Source organism: Thunnus thynnus, chromosome 1, assembly GCF_963924715.1.
Source record: "Thunnus thynnus chromosome 1, fThuThy2.1, whole genome shotgun sequence".
In the NCBI taxonomy this organism is placed as follows: Eukaryota; Metazoa; Chordata; class Actinopteri; order Scombriformes; family Scombridae; genus Thunnus; species Thunnus thynnus.
In genome coordinates, this window is record NC_089517.1 from 41,432,625 (window position 1) to 41,456,080 (window position 23,456).

The 23,456-nt window shown below is 38.3% G+C and overlaps 1 protein-coding gene across 1 annotated transcript in view; it reads left to right on the forward strand.

Annotated features, from left to right (window-relative positions):
• The first annotated feature begins 359 nt into the window (after positions 1 to 359).
• vps35 (VPS35 retromer complex component) overlaps positions 360 to 23,456 on the forward strand; it is a 59,032-nt gene continuing 35,935 nt past the window's right edge. Inside the window, exons 1-5 of the mRNA XM_067598220.1 lie at positions 360 to 489; positions 2,851 to 2,949; positions 14,320 to 14,416; positions 15,314 to 15,437; positions 19,455 to 19,637. Coding sequence (XP_067454321.1) covers positions 487 to 489; positions 2,851 to 2,949; positions 14,320 to 14,416; positions 15,314 to 15,437; positions 19,455 to 19,637 — 506 coding nt within the window. The 5' untranslated portion in view covers positions 360 to 486. The remainder of the gene's footprint in view (positions 490 to 2,850; positions 2,950 to 14,319; positions 14,417 to 15,313; positions 15,438 to 19,454; positions 19,638 to 23,456) is intronic.

Here is a 23,456-nt window from a genome sequence, read left to right on the forward strand (position 1 = left end):
TAAAGATGTGTACAAACGTCTAGATTAAATTTAGACGTCCACTAAATTTTCTCGTTATTCAACCTCGAATAACCTTAATCTAAACTCAGCGTCTACAGACAAATAGACGTATGATAGACATCTATTAAACGTCTTTTCAACGTCAAATTGCTCAAAGGGTGATAACGTTATTTTGCAATCAACTTTTGTTGGGTATTCGTAAACATCTGTTATGTTCTGCTGCTCACGTTGTGGACTTTGACTTTGGCGCTGCTGAATTGAGCCCTCATTTTTTGATTGTATGAATTTGGGGGTTCAATAAAGGAGGAAAAAAACACATGTGCTCCATGGTGATGTCCAAGTTCCCCATAACCTGCAAGTAGTGGGACACATGGCCACGCCTATCTACTGTGTACAGCTGTGTACAGACAGACCATGAAGGCAGCACTGCTGTGAGTCACATGACAGGCAGACTTCTCCGACTGATCCTACACAGATCTAAGAACCATGGTAAGCAGTTCTCCAAAAACAAGATTACGCAAATTGTTCGCATGTGTCCTTCGGATACCCCGCATGCGTTTAATTTCGTTTACAAGTAATGTAAAGTGTGTATCTTAAATTGATCTAAAACCCGACCTGTATGTGAGCTACTATGGCCTAACGCTTCCGTCAGACAGCCTCTAGCAAGGCTAACAAGCTACCAACTGTTTGCAAGCATTTAGCGAGGTGCTTTACTTGAACGTTTATTTTTTTCAAGCTATCATGCCCTGATATCACGATATATGTAGGATCAAATAAGTCAACCAGTGTTACCCCAGAGATGTACGGGACAAAGCAGGTGACTGTGAGACAGCTAACGTTAACGTTAACGTTAGCTGTTGTTAGCTTGTTTCCTCACTGTGCTGTGTCATATTTTACACGAGGTTAAATGTTATGTGAATGGGAATTGCATGAGCTGGTTAGCAAATCAGACACATCATTGCCATGCCAAAACTGTTAAAGATCAGAACACATCGCATGCAAACCGCGTACATGAATGTGCCTTTCGTGCGGACGTGCACGCTCCTTCCGCAAACGGTAAGCCGCGTCAGCTACGTTAGATTTGATGGAGTTACAATCATAGATGTAACAGAGGAGCGAAATTGGGGAGTTAATTTCGGCAACCAGGATCCCAGAATTAGGAGTATATAGGTGTTTTCCACACAGCACGGGTACGGCAGTTCAAGCTCTGCCAGGATATAGACCGAAAACAGCCCTGCAACAACTCAGAGGGCTGCGCTGGTGGAGGGTTGTTGTTCTGATACCGGAGAGATCCAGCAAGTCCATTTGGAGTAACAGATTTATGCGTTTAAGGCTTATCAGACACACACACACACACACACACACACACATATATATATATATATATATGTATATGTATATATATATATATATATATATACATATATATATATATATATATATACATATATATATATATATATATATATATATATATATATATATATATATATATGTATATATATATATATATGTATATATATATATATATATATGTATATGTTCAGACAGGATTTTCCGATTCACAGCTGCAACTGTTAATCTTTCACCGCGACGTTACAAAGTAATCTATGAGGAGTGTGCGCTTGCAGATTGATGATTGGCCAGCAGAGCACCTTGCTGGATAAACTCTTGTTGCTCTTTTTTTTTTTTTTTTTTTTTAAATTTCATTTATTTTTTAATCCTGACTGAGTGAACTGCATAACAATTCCAATGTGCTTCTGCCTGTGCAAATGGCAATAAATTCTGTGGTGCACTGATAAACTGCCATTTTTCTGAGCCATACTGACGTTATTTCTTTGGCTTTGTCAATTTGATATGTTGGTGAATCGCTGTGTGCCACAGGCGGAGGGTGTGGTGATCTCAATCCAGTAGCGCACTGCAATTTTGGTGTCAAGAATGAGTGCACCTCCGCACTCGAAAGCTCAGCACACTTGCATTCCACAATATATCCTCACCTTACTTAGTGAACCCACACAAACCTCCTTGACCATGCTGACCATGTGACTCCCTTTATGGCAGTAATTCACCATCTTCTAATGGCTTCTTCCAGTTTGATAATGCAAAAGTTGTCTCAAACTGTTTTCATGAACATGACAGTGGGTTCAGTGTACCCCAGTGGCCTCCCCAGTTACCAGATCTGAATCCAATAGAACACCTTTGGGATGTGGTAGAATAGGAGATTTGCAGCATAACCAAATTTGCAGCTGACAAATCTGAAGTAATGAAGTGATGCAATCATGTCAACATGGACAAGAATCTCAAGGGAATGTTTCCAACATCTTGTGGAATCCATGCTGCAAAGAATTTAGGCTGTTTAGAGAGCAAAAGGAGGCCCTTCCCAGTTTTAGTATCTTTAATAGTAACGTATTGAACAGATATAGAATGGAGGAACAAAGAGGTGGACTGGAATAATATGATGTGGTACAGTGTCTTTTTGACTTGTGTTGTTTTTGTTTGTTGTTGTTTCTATGCAAGTTATATTTATTCTCGTGTTGTTTTGAATGTTTTTGGCTTTTATTTGATTGATGAAGTATAAATAAAAGCTTCATATACTTGATCCTATGCTCTTTTCGAACATTGAAAGGCTATTATTTGTGTTGCTTACTGAAAGTTTGCTTATTTTTGTTTTTTGTTTCGCTGCCTATATATTTTATTTTAACATGTTTGAAATAAAAATAATCTAATCTAATTGGTATGGTGTTCTTAATAAAGTGCTTGATGAATGTCTGTCTGTATTGTTGATTTATTCTAGCATTTAAGAACTTGTATCTGTTCTCAACTTGTGTACCCATTCTCATGGTATTACAGCCAACCACACAGCAGTCCCCCCAGGATGAACAGGAGAAGCTTCTAGATGAAGCTGTGCAAGCTGTGAAGGTCCAGTCATTCCAGATGAAGCGATGCCTGGTAGGATGGTTTCACTTTGTTATAAATATATAAATATTATTATGGCTGTGATAAGTCTTTAAACCGCTAGTTCTAAGCCATAATGAGCTGACAAGCCTGAAGGTCCCCTTTGCTGAGTAAAAATACTGGCATCTCCAGTGCACATTTTCCATTCCACATGTTAGTTTTCTTTAGGAAAACTGATTCCGCATCACACATTACAGGGCAGTGGTGTCTTTAGTTTGCAAATCCACAGTAGGGTCCAAAAGTCTGAGACCGCTTGTCAAGATACTCCTGTTTTGCATTTGTTTCAAATGTAATACTATTTTTTCATTACAAATGATAGTATCAGCTTAACAGTTTGAGTGAAAAGTTGAATCTTTTTTTAAAAAAAATGTCCATGAATTTCAAAATATCTTAGTATTTGGTATGTCTCACTTTTACTTTAATAACCGCATGCACTCGAGCTGGAATGGACTCTACAAGTTTGTGCAAAACTTGATGACCCATGTTATCCCAGCACAATTTGACAATGTTCCAAAGAGCTCCATGTGATGTCACAGAATGCTTGGCTTTCTCCGTTTCAAGTGCCCCCATAAATGTCCAATGGGGTTGAGGTCAGGTCATGAGAGTCAGGACTCGTTGGTCTGCTTTGGTCTTCAAGTAGTTCCTGCAAAGCTTTGAGGTGTGTTAGGGGTCATTATCCTGCTGCAGTATGAATTCTTCCCCACAAAGATGCAAACCAGAAGGAATAGCATGTCTCTGAAGTAGGGCTGGGTGATAAAACGATAACAGTAATTATCTTGATTTAATTTTCCTTGACAGAAATATAACAGATGTTCAATAAATGTTCAATATAATTAAACTGAGAGGCTGGATTGGCTCACATCGGCTACTGGGGGCTGGCTAGCTGCTACTAACTGCTACAGAGCTGCGCTTTCAATACATCGAGCCTGGCCTCCATCACGGCAAATAAACTACATTTATTACATGTACCATAATCACTAAAGGAGGTAGAGGAATAGCTAAACATAAGACACACTGAGCAGGAGAGTGAGAGGGAAAGATAGAGGCCAGTGCTAGTAAGCTGAGCTAAGAAACTAGCAGATCTTAATAGCGTCCAAACAACTGTGGGATTAGTGAGAAATTCACTAAGGAGAGAGCTAAGAGTGTTTGAGCAGAACTCATGTACGTTTAAATGTACAGCTCATGTCACTTCTGAACTCCTTTTAGATCCAAAGGTTGTGAGTTTGAGCCCCGCTTAGGGCAGAACTCAGTAGAGTTGAAGGATGAAGGGGTCCAGGTGAGGTCAATCTGCTTAATGAGCTGAGCTGAACTGCCTTTTTGTCAATTTCATGCAATTGACAGAGTAAACACCAGAATCTGGTCTGGCATTGCTGTGTGACATGTTAGCTCAGTGCATAGCATGTCTGTCTTACAAACATGATGGTGTAGGTTCAATTCCACCCATTGCTGATTTTAATCTTGCTAGATTTTTCAATAGTGTTCAGCTTCCAGTTATGCAATCTGCATAACTGGAATGCAATTCGCTTTCAGCAATCACACGCAATTTTTCTAGTTTCTTCTTTTTCTTATTCTTCCGTATGTTTTATGAAAAGGTTTCAACTCCTCTATACTTTGAGTGACAGAAACCATTCAAATATCAAAATGTTCAGCTCTTAAAGGACATCTATGCTATTACTTTTCAGCTTTGTATCATAATCCATTGATTTTTATATACATTTTCTTAACATTAAAATTTATAATGGAAAGTCTATGGGAGGAATGTTTGAAAGCTAATATCTCAAAAACTAATAGTGATAGAATGTTCATATGTGATGTATTGGTGTCCCATCGGGAAATGCTTTATATATTAAAACATGGTACCAATAGCGCCACCATGTGGTCAGTTATTAAATGTTTTGCGTTTTGGCTAATAAGTCATGAACAGTAAGTTCTATCAAAAAAATATTTGCTTAGGATGTTCCTTGGATGATGCTGATTAGACTGATATAGGCCACGCCCATTTGTGCCTTAATTTTTTTTCCACCATTTTGGATTTTTTGATAAACACGTTTTGCTTCTGTTGGCGCATATTTCATCCAATCTTCACCAAACTTGGTACATACCATGTTTAGAGGACCCTGAACACATCTTATTTATTTGTTTTCAGATATCACTGACGGTTTGTCTGTTATTGGTTAGCAAACTTTTGAAGGCGTGGCCTAATGCACTTAATGGTCAATAACTCCTCAATAAAGAGTCGGATTGTGACCAAATTTGGGAATTTTGTACACAAGGTGAACTGTCAGAAGTGTGTAACATTTCATAAAATTTTGCCCAAAGGGGGTGCTAAAGTAACTTTTTAACATGCTATTTCTATAATTCTGTTGTCTTTAATGAAGTGAAACTTGGTAGATAAGTTTTCTATGAGAATCTGCACAACATACTGAATTATGGCACCAATAGCCCCACCTTTTGGTCATAAACAAAACACCACCATACAACTTATTAACTGCCAAATCTGTTAAATGTAACATGCCATGGTAATCAATTTGTATTCGTACAGATGGGGATTCTGAATGAGTCTTTAGTATTTTTAACAGCGCTTTGTGATTTATTTCAGTATTCAGCATTCACATGCATTTTCCGCAGGAAATGCATTTCTAGTTAGTGTGAATGGTGAAAGCATTCACACTTCTGTTATCCAAATCTTTATTATTATTCTTTTTCTTCTTCCGTATGTTTTTTTCGCAACCATTCACCTCTTTCACACTTTCAGCTATTTCAACCAAATATCAAAATATTCAGCTCTTTAAGTACTTTTATGCAGCAATTTTTTGCGATTCATTTCAGCTGTCAGCATTCACACGCATTTTCTGCAGGAAATGCATTTCCAGTTCTTTTTCTTATTCTTCCGTACATTTTTTGAAAGCTTTCAACTCCTCCATACTTTGAGCGACAGAAACCATTCAAATATCAAAATGTTCAGCTCTTAAGAGACAGGTGTGCATTTACTTTTCAGATCTCTAGCATATTCCAGTGATTTTATATAATTTAATATTGAAAGCTTTCAACTCCTCCATACTTGTGGATCTAATTGAACATAAGGCGACATTGTACAATTGTGTAAAATTTCATAAAATTCTACCAAAAGGGGGCGCTCAAGTAACTTTATAACATGATATCTCTGCAATTCTGTTGCCTTTAATAAAAGGAAATTTGGTACACAAGTTCTCCCTGAGAATCAGTAATACTATGGTGGTGTTTTATTGATGACCACAAGGATGGGCTAGTGGTGCCATGATTCAGTATGTCATGCAAACTGTCATATCTCTTCAATGTAACATGCCATGGTAACTAAATTCTAAATTGGGATGCTGAGCAAGTCTTGAGTATTTTCAGCAATGCTTTGCAATTTATTTGAGTTTGCAGTATTAACATGCATTTTCCATTGGAAATGCATTTATATTTATATCTCTTCTTCCAAAAGAAACAAATTTGAGGGGCTAAACTTGCTCGAAAACTTATCAAACTATGCACATTCGTCAGAAGTGGTTTAATATTTAATATTTTATGGGTCATGGGTGTGGCTCGATAGTGTCCAATTTAAAATCCCCCACCTTTAAATTTGACGTAGATGAACGAAATTTGGTAGGCACCTGTATCATGTCCAGATGCGTAAAAAAAAGCCTCTTGGAGCTATACCATAAGTCCAAAAGGAAGTCAGCCACTTAGAATTTTTTTTGCAATTTTAGTGCACTTTTTGAAATTTACAGGTGTTATATTTTAACACACTCCTCCTATAGATTTAACTTGACAAACTTCAAAATTGGTCAGTTTCATTTTAAGACCTAAGATGAAAAGTTATCAAAATCTTGAGTTGTCATTCAACGCTGTTGCTGCTGCGAAGTGGTAAACATCGATGGTTTGCTATCAAACAGGAAGTTGTTTTAACTTGAATGTACGTTGTCCAACCTGCACCACATTTCTCATACTTGATAAGAGTCCTGGCCTGAACACATCTATGTGTAAATAGTGAGTCATAGGGCCACCTGCTGACAACAGGAAGTCAGCCTGTTATGACAAACATCATCCGATTCACTTGAAATTTTCAAGGTATGGTCTACAGTTGATATATAGTAACATGATGTATAATAAGTGGGTGTTCTTTAGCACTACATAATGGACACAGGAAGTGATATTTAACTTGTTTGTGCAACGTCTGATAAGAGCCCGTTCCTGAACACATCTGAATGTCTGCAATAAAAGCCCTTCGACTGCAGCATGCACCCACATGCGCTAAGGTGCAAGGGCCTGATCATCGCTGCTTGCAGCTTTAATTAGGGCCCGAGCACCTAGGAGTGTAAAGGACAATATTGAATTATAGTAATAGTGCCACCTATTGGCAACAGGAAGTTTTAAGCCCCATACTTTTACTAACTACTCCTATCAGCTTAAGCAGATCCTTCTAAAATTTGGTCAGCTATGTTGTAAGACGTTGATGATGCTGAATGGTGAAGCTTTTGAGTTTTCATCAAAAGCTGTTGCCAAGGCTACGCATTGTTTGCCATGAAACAGGAAGCTGTCTTTGAAGGGCTAGGGATGCTTGAAAAGTCATGAAACTTGGCACACGCGTCAGAAGGATTATATTTAGTTGTCTGATATGGGATATCAGACAATATCAGGTCTCACCAGTGTGTCATGTGATCGGGCACAGTGGAGAGCACAGATAATTTTAGGCCAGACATGTTTTACTAAACTGCTGTCACTCCCACAATTTTAACTCCTCACGCACATATCTTGCCTCAGTATGTTGCTATAAGCCTCCTCTCTCTCACAGTGTAAATACATTTCACATAGGACTTATAGTTTTTGAGATCTGAACCTTAATTGATAGAGAGTCGCAGAAATTGTATTTTCTAGTTAGATACGATATGGGATATTTTTGACTTGGATGTGGCAAACTTGAGGGCGCCCCCTAGAAAATTTCAAATTAAGGGCTCACACCTTTAAATTTGATGTAGATGAATGAAATTTGGTCGGCACATGTATCATGTCCAGACAAACAAAAAAGCCTCATGGAGCCATACCCTCCTGACCATACTTCCAACAGAAGTCAGCCATTTTAATTTACTTTGATATTTTTGTATACTTTTTGCAATTTCCAGTCATTGTATTTTAATGAACTCCTCCTAGAGATTTAACCTGACGGACTTCAAATTCGGAACACCCTTGCTGTGGTGACATAGCAAACTTTGATGTTCCGCCTTGATACAGGAAGTTGTAACTTGAATGTACATTGTCTAATCTGCCCCAAATTTCTCATGCTTGTGTTACTTTTAATGCAAAATTGTAACTCGTCCCACAGTATCAGAGTTCAATCCACTCGGTAAAAAGTCCATTTTTTTTGCTCCGCATCCCTAAATCAGTTCAGTTCAGTCCAGTTTCACAAACAGACAAGAAAGACAACTCGATAGTCCACTCTGGGTTCTACTGCAGATCCATGACTTAAATCAGGAATAGCAGTGACAGTTGAGTAACAGGTATTATTTACAATATATTACATTATAGCTCTAGAGACAAGTTTATTTTTTACTAAGAGTTGGCTACAATGACATGACTTTATAACACAGCTCTGAGACATGGTAAGGTTGGATGATATGTTTGTGTTGTGTGTGCGTTTGTCTGCTGTCCTCTGTAGTTATCCACTATATTCGCGTAAGAAAAAAACGAGCCCATTACAATTTCAGTAATCACGCTATCTAATTAGAAAAAGTAATTAGTTACATAAGTAGTTACTGCCAAAAGTAGTGTAATTCCCAGTACTGGTTGTCAGTATGTGGCGCTATGACTATGACTCAATATTGACATGTAGATGTGTCCAGGCCTGGACTCTTATCAAACATGATAAATGTGGGGCAGATTAGACAATGTACATTCAAATTACAATAAATTCACGCTTCATAGCGAAACATTGATGTTTGCCACGTTGCCACGGCAATGGCATTTAATGAAAAGTCAAGATTTTGATAACTTTTCATCGCATAAGTCTTTAGATGACACTGACCAAATTTGAAGTCGGTCAGGTTAAATCTCTAGGAGGAGTTTGTTAAAATACAGAGCCTGGAAATGCCAAAAAGTGTGCAAAAAGTAAAGTAAATTCAAGATGACCCAAAATTGTTTTGGCATGCCACGCCAAGGATGTTCAGTGGAAACAAAAGAGCTTTGCAATTTAGCACCGTAAAGGTATTTTAGATGTCACCTACCAAATTTGAAGTTGCTCAGGTTAAATCTCTAGGAGGGCTTCATTAAAATATATGGCCTCAAAGGTCTCACTATGCGAAAAAAGTGTACAGTAGATTCAAAATGGTTGACCTCCTGTTGGACTTAGGGTAGGGCTCCAAGAGACTTTTTTCAAAGTCTGTAGATATTACTTCTGCCTACCAAATTCTGTACATAAACATCAAATTTAAAGGTGGGAGCTTTGACTTTGAAATTTTCTAGGGGGCACCCTTGAGCAATTTTGCCACATCCAAACCAAAGACCCATATCGGATATCAAGTTACGCCACTTCTGATACATGACCAAGCATGAGATTTGTTGACAATAAGACAAATAAAATCACCAGCCATTTACTTTGAATGGTTGGTGCTCACCACCAGTCCTTTAACCCATCTTTTTATCAAACAGCCAAGAATTTCAGGGATCTGGACTGACACAGTGATGCTCTACTTACAAGATGTAGCGCACAATACTCGCCACCAGAGGTCAGTTGGTTCATGATAAAGCACTTTGAATTGCATTCGACTTTTATGAAAGGTGCTACATGAAGTTTTATTGATTGAGATCAGATGGTACAGGTGAACTAGCCAACACAGACAAAACTGTATGCACTATTTGCTACATAAAAAAAGTTGTGGGGAAAGAGTGGCTCGGTTTTATGTTTGATCAGAATTAGTAGTTGTTGGCCAACCATGTCAGAAATCAAAAGTGTTAACAGTTGTTTGGAACAGCCGTTCTCGAAGATGGAGTGAAAAGCCAGTTGTCATAGAAATGGAAGGAGATATGTTATCAAGATAGGGATATCAATGCATATTTGCAGACAGTCTCTTCTTGAAGACATTCATAGTATTGCACTCTGTTGTTTACATAAAAACTGAATGAATGAAACTGAAAGGAAAAGAGCTGACAGAGAAGTTCAAACCCTAACTCTTTTTTCACCTCCATGCAGCTGACCAATCACAGTATGAAGTTGGTATGAATGTCAGCTCGTTGGGTTTTATTCCCATTAGTTGCTGCAAATGTTTGTATTTTACAAATGCCATCATACTTCATGGAGGCAAAATTAATTTAATTTTAATTTAAGTATTTCCATATAAGCTTTTCCATTTTAAATTTGCTATTTCAATTTCCTCTTTCTTTTTAAGTTTAATTATGGTCTGATTATTCCTAGTAGTGTAGTAAAATAATCTTTTTAATTTGATCTCTTTTTAATTTTCTATTTGGACTTTTAATTTTAATTATGACCAAAAATATCTTACATAATACCCAGGTGAAATGTTGGGAAGGTATTCAGGAATGAAGAAATAGATACCGCCCAAGCTGAGTTGCAGTCCATTGGCAGAATTTTGGGATTAACCTGAATGTCTAACATTGACAATGTTTATCTAGCTAAGTAATTAATACCTTAAGGGTTGTCAGACTTCTTAATATCATAGCTAGACACTGCTGAAAGTCCAATGCTATACAATACTAAATCACAGCTTTGGTGAAATCTATTGGCTACCTATCATAAAACTTAGTTTTTCACATCCATAAAACATGACCAGAGAGACAATTTATACATACAAATGAGTGACCAGAGACAAACACAAAATATGAACAATGGATTGCATGGTGTTCCGCAGTCAATAATGCAGAGAACTGGACAGAATTAAGAAGGTGTTTCACCAGAGGTGTTTTTAAGATCATGAAACATTGGGCGCTTAGCCCAGCCCAGAAATCTTTACATTTTCACACGATAATTGCACCATTTTCAAGTTATTTCAGAGTAAAATGAATATAAGATCTGAGACACTGTGCTCTACCAAAAAGTTGCGGACAGGTGTCCTCCTTTTGAACTGTGACAAATTTGAACTGACAAACTGTGTTAACTGTGTCTTATCTGTCTATCTATTGCTCTCCTCTTCTTCACCTCCTCAGCAACTAATCTGTCTGTCGCACTCCTCATCTCCTCTGCTCTCTCCTCCTGTTCTCTTCCCCTCTCTCCTGTCCTGGTCATAAAAATGATGCAGTCAGCATATACCAACCACAATCTTACCAAATCTCTTATTTTTTGATGTGATGATTAGATCATGAACATGTTCTTTATCAATTTATATTATACGTAGACTTAAACAATTATTTGAACACACCAACCAATATCAGATTATACAAAAGCATTAATGCACTATTCCATCAGTGAGTGCAGGCTAGCTAGACCAGTGGTTCTCAAACTGTGTGCCTTGGGAGCTGGTCAGGTGTGCCTTGGAATTAGGCTAGTCTTATTTATGATGATTTACATAGCTATGTAATCATATGTAAAGATATGCCTTGGAAATACATGTCATAAATGATGTGCCTTGTGACAAAAACCTGAGCTAGACTAGCTAGCTAAAGAACCTTGTTCTTCACCAACCTGAGCCTGTAGATGAGGCCGTGACACTCTCACGTCCCGGGTGTGAATAACAGGGAAGCCAGGGGGAGCTTGGCTCCTCTTAATAAGACATGAGCTCCCCTGAAAACATGATTTGTGAAATTTTGGGGAGAAGTCAGGCCTCTGTGGTCACTTCTGTTTTACGGTAAGGGCTATTCACAATTAACAGAATTATTTGCTGTTAGCACTGTATTGTAGGCTACATCACTCTGCAGAGTACACTGTGCCCTGCGTTAGTTGGCCATATTGTATCATACTATGAAGTTTGGTTTTGATACCCGTGTGGAGGTTTGATTTGGTCATTAACTGATTATTATATATTAGATGTGCTGACATAAAGCAAGTAGGCCTACTTACGTGCAGCTATAAATGTTTCTTTGCAACAAGAGTCACAGTCAGTCCTCAAGCTCCCTTGATAAAAGAAAATAAGTGAGCTCCCCCCGAAAGCTGACTCATGTGCTGCTACAGCAACAGGATAGAGCTCTTCTACCATGTCCTCTAGCCTTGCCTGTGCCTTGTTGCCATCATCCTGTTTCTTTTTGAAAAAAGCTTTTTATATCCATAGCCTTCAAGTCTTGCCTTAGTGAATTAGCTACCTAGCTCCCACCAGCCAACAGTGACAAGCCCTGTAACTGCTGCTCTCTCTCTCTTGCACTCATAAAATGTGTGTGTGCCAAGTGTGAAGTAGATCTGCTGTTTGAACATATTTGCAAAACATATTTGCATTTTTGATAGATATGTTATCTTCGAGGGCTTTAATGCATGATTGGAATTGCAGATGAATAGATCTAGTGCTATTTTTTTACTTTTCCAGACCTGCCAACCTGTATGCATTTTGCTTAGCAGGTACGCATTTTGACATCAAAGTATGCTGATACGATTGGTCACTCTAAACTATGCAAAAGCTGGTGACGCCTGTGAGTTCAATTCATAAATCTATGGTTCACTTGTGCACGTGCAGTACTCAAGTCCAACAGCAAGAGGCATCAGCTTGTAGCCTGCCGAAAAGCAATAGAAGAAGAAGAGTTCAACCAATCATAGCACCGAACTCATTCCTCCAGCCTTCACCCAAATATCAGTGGGGATATGGTCTGTACATCCATGATATGGTCATACTTGACAAATGCGTAATGACATTACAAGAGACTGCAAATTGAAAGCAACATGTCACTGATTTTAACCCTCTCGATCCCCCTTCTCACTCCAGCTTGCTATTTCCTCAAGTGAGGATGCTACTTTTAACTCATTTGTAATTGTAAACGTACTGGGGTGGATGTGAAAAGTTGAATTTGTGAATTGTGTTAAGTTAATGCAGACCTTCCTACTTTGGGAAAATATTTAAAATTAATAACGTTAGCCTAACGTTACGTAATTCGCAAGCTAGCTTGCTTGTTCACCAGGCATTTAAGGTAGCAAAGTAACGTTAGGATATATTGTCTGTATGTCGCAGATTGTAAAACGTGACTTTTTCATAGTGTGTATTCGTAATTATTGTTGCAGCCAAACCCGTAACCGTAATGAGAGGAGCAGTGGCATGATGGAAAAAAGTGAGTTAATGTGCCACAGAAATAACATTAATGTTAGCTAGAAAGTTACTAGGAAGCATGTGTGCGCAGATGTTTGTAAAAGGCAGAATGGGTCTGTGGCCTGCAAGGTGTGTGTGTGTGTGTGTTGGCACTGTAGTCTATAACTTTGCCTACTCCAGAAAAATTTCAAGGAAACAACCCCTCACTGCAAATTAAGTACAATATTTGAGGGATGTAATAACTTCTACAGTTTCAACAGCCATGTTCATATTCAGCCTGTATTGTCATTATTCCTATAATGAGAACTGTTGTATTACCCAGCTCTAAAATATTAATTTAATCATAGCCACAAAATAGTCTGTTTAGGCTCGTTTGGGTTTTACAGCTACATTGTAATCTTTTCAAATTAGCTGAAAATCATATTTTCAAAAATCAAATGGGCTTAAAGTTTGATTATTGTGGAGGTGTAAACAATATAAACTATATAAATGCAGCAGAAGTGGGAGGTTAGTTTGTGGCCTGAGAGAAATTGTGTTCCTTGGTAATGTGTGTTTAGGCAGGTGAAAGACAAATGGACAGACAGGCATAAATGACCAACTAACAGAAGAGGCATCTTCACATATTTTTGTAAACAATCTGTTATTGGTATCAAGAATTTTCATATCAGTGCATCCCTCACATCTTTGTCAGTTTGCTGCATGTGTGTGCATGATGTACACGTTACATGTATGTTTGCAAATTATGTACAATAATTCATTGTGCGAACGGCAGTGATTTGCATCTGACGCATCAAGGTCGTGGAAGTGATACTCAAAGTTCGTCCAGGGTTGGCAGGTCTGTTGTTTAAAAAAAAAAACTTTGAGATTCGGGGTTATTCATAAAACATTCCAGGCTGTAGCCTTGTGAATGGCCAGGCCTAACGACGCCACTGTGTTTCACAATATTCCTTGATTAGTAACTCCCCCCCCAAAAAAACCCCCAGAAATATGACATTTCATTATTTAGATTATTTTTAAAAAGTGTATGTATATACTGTGTGTGTGTAACTTGTTATACTTATGATGTAACTTTTATTAAGCAATTGTACATTTTTTTTTAAATATTCAGATATTTTGGTTGTGGAGATTCTCTTATGTTTATAGCTCGACTCTGTTGTGCGGTTTACAGGACAAGAACAAGCTGATGGATGCTCTGAAACATGCCTCTAACATGCTGGGTGAGCTGAGGACCTCCATGCTTTCTCCAAAGAGCTACTATGAGCTCTGTATCCTTTACAGTTTTTGGGTATGCATTGTGGAAATTTTGTCTCAAGAAAAAGATGGATACAAGCAGGGCTATGACTAATGATTATTTTCATTATTGATTTAATCTGATGATTATTTTCTTGATTTAATCGATTTGTAATTAAATATTTCCATTATAATCTCCCACAGCCCAAGTCTACATCTTCCAATGTCTTTTTTTTGTCCAACTAACAGTCCAAAACCCAAAGGTAGTCAGTCATCATTTATGACAAAAGAAATCCTCAAAATCTCACCTTTTTTAGAAACTGGAACCAGCAATTATCTGGTATTTTTGCCTCTAAAAAAGACACAAATAATTATTTGCTAATCAAAATAGTTTCAGGTTAATCAATTGACTAATCATTACAACTCCAGATACAAGGCTTGAATAATACATTTTTGCTCACTTCACAGAGCTTTCTTGTATTGATATTTTTGTAACGGTTGGCTGCTAAATTGTGTGTGTTACATATTTTTGCCGACTGAGAGATCACTGTTGAGGTGAGATGTATGCAAAGCTTGCTGATCATGGAGTTAGAATGGTCAGATTTTTCACTCAAAAATGACTTTGGATTACTGAATGTTTCTCTGTTAATACTCTAACTCAATTCTTGTCAACCCATCTGCACCAACCTGGATTCTACCATCATAATCATTAAAACTGTCATTTCTGTAAATTCTAAACTCTAGGGCAGGCACATGATCACCACAGGAGATGAGGGGTCACGCCCCCTGCATTACAAAGGACACCGTCTAATTTTCGGTGGAAAGCAACTTGACAGCTCTTGGAAATATCTGTATCTCTAACCTGCTAGCAATTATTCTTGTATGTGGATGATTTATGGTGGGTTAGCACTTGTCCCTGACAATTTTTTCAGATATGGCTATTTCTGACGAACTCCACTACCTAGAGGTTTATCTGACTGATGAGTTTGCCAAGGGACGCAAAGTGGCAGATCTCTATGAGCTGGTCCAGTATGCAGGCAACATCATCCCCAGGCTGTAAGTACCACATACACTGCACTTCAATCAAGCAAGAAACTTCAGAAAGTATTCAGACCTTTATTTTTCACCAATCTACACACAATACATTTCAAGCTGTTGTAAATCATGAGGAATATAAAAGCTTTTAAATCAGGGCTCGACTTTAAGGCTTGTCTGGTTGTATGAGACAAGTGGATTTTTTTGTAGGGCAAGTGGAAGAGAAATTTACTTGTCCCATCAGACAAGTTAAAAGTCATTAAAAAAAAACCCCAAAAACCAAACGTGTTTCTCCTGCAAGTAAAATGTCTGTGACGACACTGTTGACACCAAGTATCCATAACACGCCTGCCCTGCGACAAAACCATGGACTGTAAAAAAAAAAAAAAAAAAAAAAAAAAATATGGACATAGTCACTGTGATGTCAGCCATTGACTTGTGGACTGCCGTTTTGAAGCCTCTAATTTAGTTTAGTGATTTGACTGTCGCCATCTTGGATTTTGACCGTATTTGGACGAAAAGATGGAGCTGAACCAAGCACTAGCTGCCAGCTTGGTTAGCACTGTGCATTTACAGTCTATGGTTAACTGTGATTATGCTAATTTTCACTAGTGAAAAACAGGCCTAAAACCATTAAAACAAAATATATTTTAGTTAGCCATGCCCTAAAACATACGCTGCTTTATTGTCTATTTTGTTTCGAGTGGGACCATAATTTACAAAATGAACATCATGCTGTATTGAGGATGACTTTAAACTAGCATTTGCGACGATAAACTCAATAGGAAAGTGTTAACTAAGGTAATAAATCAAGTGAGAAGTAGGGTCATTTTTTCAGACTTCTATACAATCAGGCTTCTTTTTGCAACCAGTGGAGTCACCCCCTGCTGGCCATTAGAAAGAATGCAGGTTTAAGGCACTTCTGCATTGGCTTCACTTTTCAGACTGGGAGCAACTCACTTGGACAAAACTAGTAGTTTCAGGGGGCCTACCACCCCACTGAAAAAAATCTTAGGGGAAACACTGTTGGTCATTATTATTAAACGTCAGAGGGATGATCATATTGAAACAGACTTTACAAAGTGCTGTACAATTCAGGATCAAATGAAAAGATCATTGACAGGGAAGTAATGGCTGTAATAAAATTCATGAATTTAATCATTATTGACGCTGTTTGGATGCTTTCAACTGTTTGTTCGTCTGAATTTGCTTATTCACAAACAAAATGAAAAAAGTAAATTATTGTCATTTGTCATTTTTACCTGGATAAGTGACTTTTGTGCCTGGACAAGTGAAAGGCAAACTTAATTATCCAAAGGAAAAGTGGCTCAAAAAGTTATGTCAAGCCCTGTAAGTACTGACAATACATCCCAATCTTAAAGTGTTTTTACAGTGTTTTGTTATTTTTGGCTTTGTACCTAATCACACTGGATCTGACATGAAATAATGATTATGGGGGTTAAATGCTGACTTTACATTTTAATTCACATCAGTGATAATTTACCTAGATGGAGCTTCAGCTTACATAGTAACAATGTTGTTGTCTAGCTTGGTACATTAAGCTTTTCAATTCAGTTCAATTCAATTTTATTTATATAGCGCCAAATCACAACAAAAGTCATCTCAGGGCACTTTTCACATGGAGCAGGTCAAGACCATACTCTTTAATTTATTTTAATTTACTTTTATAACTTTTTTAAATTTGCTAAACTAAATCAGAAAAGCAAACACTCTCCATCCAACAGCTCAGCTTGTCCATTCAGCTATTGACACAATGCTGAATGGACGTTTATTCCTGTTTTTCCAAAAAATACATTTTTTTGATTTGTTTATCATATTCTGCTTAATGCTTAAAGGCCTACTGCTTCTGTGATAGTTACGGCTGCAAATATGCAACAGTGCATATAAAATGTGGTGAGAACCTACATATTAGTCTACCAAGGCATCTTACTGTTTGCTGCTCCTTTTTATCATGTTACCACCATTTTCTGGACTGGACCAGTAGAGCAGACTATGGCTGTTTTTGTGGTAATTAGGGCACTCTCTTCAATGTCTTCAATGTTTACTTGTGTAAGATGGAGATGCATTAAGAGCGAAGTTATTCTTGAAATGGTGTGTACTGAATGGCTGGGACCCCATCCATTAGGAAAGAGAATACAAGACACTGTTCTGATTGATTAGCTTCCGGGAGGACTTCTTGTGGTTCAGTGCAAAGATCTTAAAGCTATAATATTTGTACATGAGAAATTGTTCAATAAAAAAAATATCCTGGTGGTTCTGGAGGCTATATGCTAACAGTTGTAGTTGGATTTTACTTTTTTCCTTCGTTCTTTACTCAAAAAATAAACTTCTCAAATTCATCCATACATGTTCAAGTCTGAATCTGATCCAAAATATGAGTGAACAACGTGAACAATACATGGAAAAACCTTAGCAACAACCCTAGCAACAAAAGCTACAAATAGACGTTGTCATATTAAAACCCTTAAATGCTTTAACAAACTTTATGATCAATGGTTCAATCAGTTTGATGTGGGTTTAGAGTATCAGCACACAATAATTGACAGCTGAAAATGTTTTAAGTTGTTTGGCTGATCATTCTTCAGAGAAGAAAAATCGGCCTTGCAGGGTCTCTTCATGATCCCCTGGCATTTCATTGGATAGGTGATAGTGAAGAGGCAGGCAGGAAACAAGAGGACAGAGAAAGCGGCATGACAGGCAATAAAGGTTCTCAGCTAGAGCCGAACCAGGGATACCATGGCCACATGGCATGCGTGCAATCATTCAGCTATCATTTGCCCTGCTGATGAATAATACTTAAATTCTATAGTGACAGTGTCTTTTAAGTGAAGCTTTGCCTGTGTACTCTGCTGCCATCTAATGAGTGTCTGCTATATTTTGATGGCAAACAGCAGGACAGACATGTTAGAGATACAATGAAACATAGAGATACAGTTTAGAGATTTTTTTAGTGAGGAAATCGATCTGAAACTGTTTAAGTGGGGGGGCAGAGGAATAAGATTGTTAGAAAGGCTTGTAATGGGACTATGGGAATAGGAAGTTCAGAATTTCTTGTTTGATAGAAGTTCTTATATTAGGTGTAAAATAATTTTACCTTACCTTATTCTTGTTGTGATATGCATATTTAGTGACAGAACAATGCACCACTGCCATTTATTTGCTGGATTAATTACTATACCTAGTGGGTAACAGAAGAGACTAAGGCTTAGCAGAAAGTGGCTGGCTTTAGACAGCAAATACATGTGGTGTTGTGTGTTTCTGACATATTGTAAATAGTTTCTTGTTTGTTCTTCTGTGGAGTGTTTAATTACTACCTGTGTAGGAAATACTGCTCATTTTACCTAACCTACACTTGACATTACTCTGCTGTGCAAATATGCCAATTATCATGCTGGTTAGTAGTTTCCTGCTTTTCTTGTCTTTGTTCATGTGATATTTAACTTCACCTAGTAGATTGTATCTTGAGTTATATAAGTGCCCTGTGTTTTGGGGTAGTTTTAAAATGCTGAATTACTGCCTGCAACTCATGTTCAGTGCAACAATTCTATTAACTGAATGTTTGCTAATTAAGCGCTGCATCGTTAGGGGTAAGCTACCATGTCTGGTTAAAGCCACCAGATATCACTGTTAATATTAGTTAATTCACCTTGTCGTAATAGGTTTGTATAGTAAAGAAGGTTTAATGTAGCTGCTGTCAGTTTGGTGTAAAGATTCACTTATACCTATTATATATTGATTTCACTGTAGTTATATTATTACTGTCACAAACATTGTTGTTGAATTTGTTAGAATCAAGTTAGGAAATTATCCATACCTAAGCTTTCATGACATTGAGCCATTGTGTTTTCTACCCCCAGCTGCACACACATCCTTGATTGTGTGTCATGCATGACCCTATATGAAAAGATGTCAGGCTTCATAGAGATTTTATTTTGGGGGTTATACTTAAATACAAGTATTGGGAAATTAGAACCTCTAATTGGATCAAGTCTCTTTGCTTTGTCCCTCTCTCCCCAGCTATCTGCTAATCACAGTGGGTGTGGTGTACGTTCGCTCCTTCCCCCAGTCTCGTAAGGACATTCTGAAGGACCTGGTCGAGATGTGTCGCGGTGTCCAGCATCCACTCAGGGGCCTCTTCCTCAGAAACTATCTGTTGCAGTGCACCCGCAACATACTGCCAGATGATGGAGAACAGTCAGAGTAAGCAAGTCGAGCTTTTTCTTTTTGTGTCTCATCCTGAACACTTCCCCTTACCATGCTATTCTGCATTGTAAACAGATTCTAATTTACGAAAATGAGATACTACAATCAGAATTCACTCAGCAGTTATTGACCATCCCCCCGCCACTTTAGGTTTGAATAAGGACCAGTCCTATAAATAACCGCCTATGGAAAAATTTTGGAAAAATGTGGAATAATGAAAGGTTTTGGAAAAGTTATTACAAATACTTTGATAAATTAAAGAGTATGGTCTTGACCTGCTTTATGTGAAAAGTGCCCTGACATAACTTTTGTTATGATTTGGCACTATATAAATAAAATTGAATTGAACTGAATTGAATAAATATTTTAACACAGGAAATAACAGTTTTAAACATGACATGTATTTTTTTAAATCACACAATAGAGCAGACATACAATGACTCAGGTATGATAATCACAGGTGTAGTAGACTACAGTAGTGAGCCTATAATGTCTTGCTTGGAGGGACATCCATACAGCTTTGCAAAATGTTGCTTGAATGGACAAATATTTGGCATTTGGAACATGGGAGGGGTAGCGGGGCAGATGTGGCTCAGGAGGTAGAGCGGGTCGTCCTCTAATCAGTTGATCAGCCGTTGGCTTCCTGGCTCCTCCAGTCCGCATGTCGAAGTGTCCTTGGGCAAGATACTGAACTCCAAATTGCTCCTGAAGGCTGTGCCATCAGTGTATGAATGTGTGTGAATGGTTAGGTCCCTCTGATGGGCTGGTTTGCACCTTGTATGGTAGCCCCTGTACCCATTCAGCGTATGAACTCATAGTGTAAAAGCGCTTTGAGTGGTCAGAAGACTATAAAGGCGCCATACACAGTGTTTCATATGGAACAAGAGGTTTGCCGTGGGGGCAATGTGAAAGGGGGGGGGGGGGGGGGGGGGGGGATGTACAGAAAAACACGGACACAAAAGGTGACCATTTACTGCATACTGCCTATAGAAACCGAGTACAATTAGCTGTAAACCATTAGGGATGTTCTTAATTATGTAAATATTATTTATTTAATTTTGACTGATTAATACTATCAGTTAAACAGTTAAAGTTGGATCGCAGGACTTTGGATTTGTCCCAGTATGTCTGAGTATGCTGCCAGTACACCACTGGCCGTAACCTACTGTTGTGGCTGTAAAATGGTGGATAAATAGTTTTGAGCATCACACAAACTTTGAGGCTGAGGTCTGAAAATTGTGACTACAAGTTTCCGTTTTGTTAAGCTGTTGGCTGTTTTTGATCATGAATAAGCCGGAGGAGGAGGAGGAGGAGGAGGAGGAGGAGGAGGAGGAGGAGGAGGAGGAGGAGGAGGAGGAGGAGGAGGAGGAGGAGGAGGAGGAGGAGGAGGAGGAGGAGGTTTTCGTTTCAACACTCTTGTCGCTGGAGGATTCAATGTGTGTTTTTGTTTGTTAATCTGTTCATACATTACACAGTCTGGCTACTATTTGCGATTGTTTTAATAAGTTCTAAAATATTTTCCTACACATGAGATCTAGGCTATTATGCCGGTTAAAGAGTGCACTCAGTGCGGGAGGATTAAATGTGTGTTTTCGTTTTGTTAATGTTTCTGTTCATTAGGAAGTCTGGCTACTATTTGCTGTTTACTTAAACATTTATTTAAGTTGAATATTTGTCGTGTTGGCCTATTGGTCTATTTTACTCTGTCTGTTTTACTCCATTCACAGCAGAGCTGCAGATGTGATGATGTGTAAATCCTCATGTTCAGTTGTTTATGCTGCTATTTGCATATGTAAAAATGAAGCCTTTCTTATGAAAAAAAAAAAGTTTGCTGTATTGGTATATTTTTTAATGGGTCACAGACACTCGTCCGTTCTAAATAGTAGCCTACATTTTAATCTTGTCGGTTAACGAGTGTTGGCTATTGGTCAGAATCGGTCAAATCAATAACAGCAGTCAACGTCAGACAACCTTATCATACTTAAGCAGTTACCTGGTGTTTCTGCGGTGGTGACAAAATGTTAAAAAATATACATATTAGCAGTTTGAATTAAACTGAAGCTCCTGCGCTCTCCGGGGAAAATATTACGCCAAACTCCCTTTAAGAAATATGACATATTAACAATTCCTAACGTGTCAGCAAAAACACTTAACTCTAGAAACACAAGGTAAAAGGCGTCATATGTCGACAGTATTCTTTTCAATTTAGCATCAATATAATGGTAAATGGTAAATGGCACTACTTGTATAGCACCTTTCTAGTCTTCCAACCACTCAAAGCGCTTTTACACTACAAATCACATTCACCCATTCACACACATTCATGCGCTGAATGGGTACAGGGGCTGCCATGCAAAGTCCCAACCTGCCCATCAGAGGAAATCTAATCATTCACACACATTCATACACTGATGGCACAGCCATCAGGAGCAATTAGGGGTTAAGTATCTTGCCCAAGGACACATCGACATGCAGACTGGAGGAGCCGGGAATCAAACCCCCGATCTTCTGATTACTGGACGACCCGCTCTACCTCCTGAGCCACAGCCGCCCCCTTATCCATAAAGATAAACTGTAATTTGCATACAGACCTTACATTTTGCATTATTTTTGCCTCAACTTGCTCCCACCCTCCGTTTGTTAGCTGCGCTGTTTTAGTGGGAGAAGACAGTGGGAATGAGAGGAGAACCATTTAAAAAAATAAGATTTCTCACTAAAATATGTGACGCTGAATTAACACTGTAAATTCACCACTGTTAATTAACCACTGTAATTAACACTGTTAATTCACTGTCTATCGTACGCGTGTGTGACGGTATTTGAGGAGTTTTTTCGGCCGTTGCCATAGTAACTACGCAGTTTGCTGCTTCATGGTTGGTGCTGGGGAGAGTCAAAAGGGTTGTCATATGTGGGGGCATATGAAAAACTAAAGGCAGAGACTCATCACATTTCTCCGTTCTCTGTTACTTAACACTAAAATGAGAATTGCTGGTCCACCTTAAAAGTCAATCCACCTTAAGTGAACCTGGTCAAGTTAAGCTAACGTATTGTTGCTAACTTCGGGCTGACCCCCTTTGATAGATGAGTATTTTCTTTGTCTTGAGGAGCTGCAGCATTTATTAACTGACACACAGCCTGTAATGTACATTTACTGCCAGATTGACAACTTACTGCTAAACTTTTCCTCTGGTCCGCTCATGTTCACATCATGTTTCTGCCACTTGCCCTCTGCGCTCGTGCAACTACACGCACACATTTACACACACATAGACACACACGCACTGCCATATTCCTTAATGGAGCTACAATACTCTTGTACCTTTCATGTAGATGTCCTTTGAAGAACAAAGAGAGGGAGGATGACTAAAAAAATCCACAATAACGTAGGGTGTTATTGTGCTCGCACAGTGTGCGAGTGAAAATCATTAGCAGCCCGTTGATATTAATGATCATCTGAAATTTTTGCAGTGGCGGTGCGCCGACTTTCTCTCATGTGCAGCCTTTTCTTGGCTTGCTTCACCTGCAAACTTCACATTATTGAAAGAGCTCTCCCATAAAACAGCTCAACACCCCAGTGAGAGCGATATTTGGAATATTATGTCATTCAAAAAGGTTATGCTAGTGCAGCTAACTAGAAGATCCCACTGGACCATGCACAGCCAGTTAAGCAATCTCTTCAAAGTCTATCGTATTAATCATATTCATATAAATCCCGGAATGAATGACATTAAAGGTGGACAGAATAAATACTAAATTATAAATATATATATAAATTAAGCTTAAGTTAGTTTACAGCAAAAGCTAATGCTAGCATTA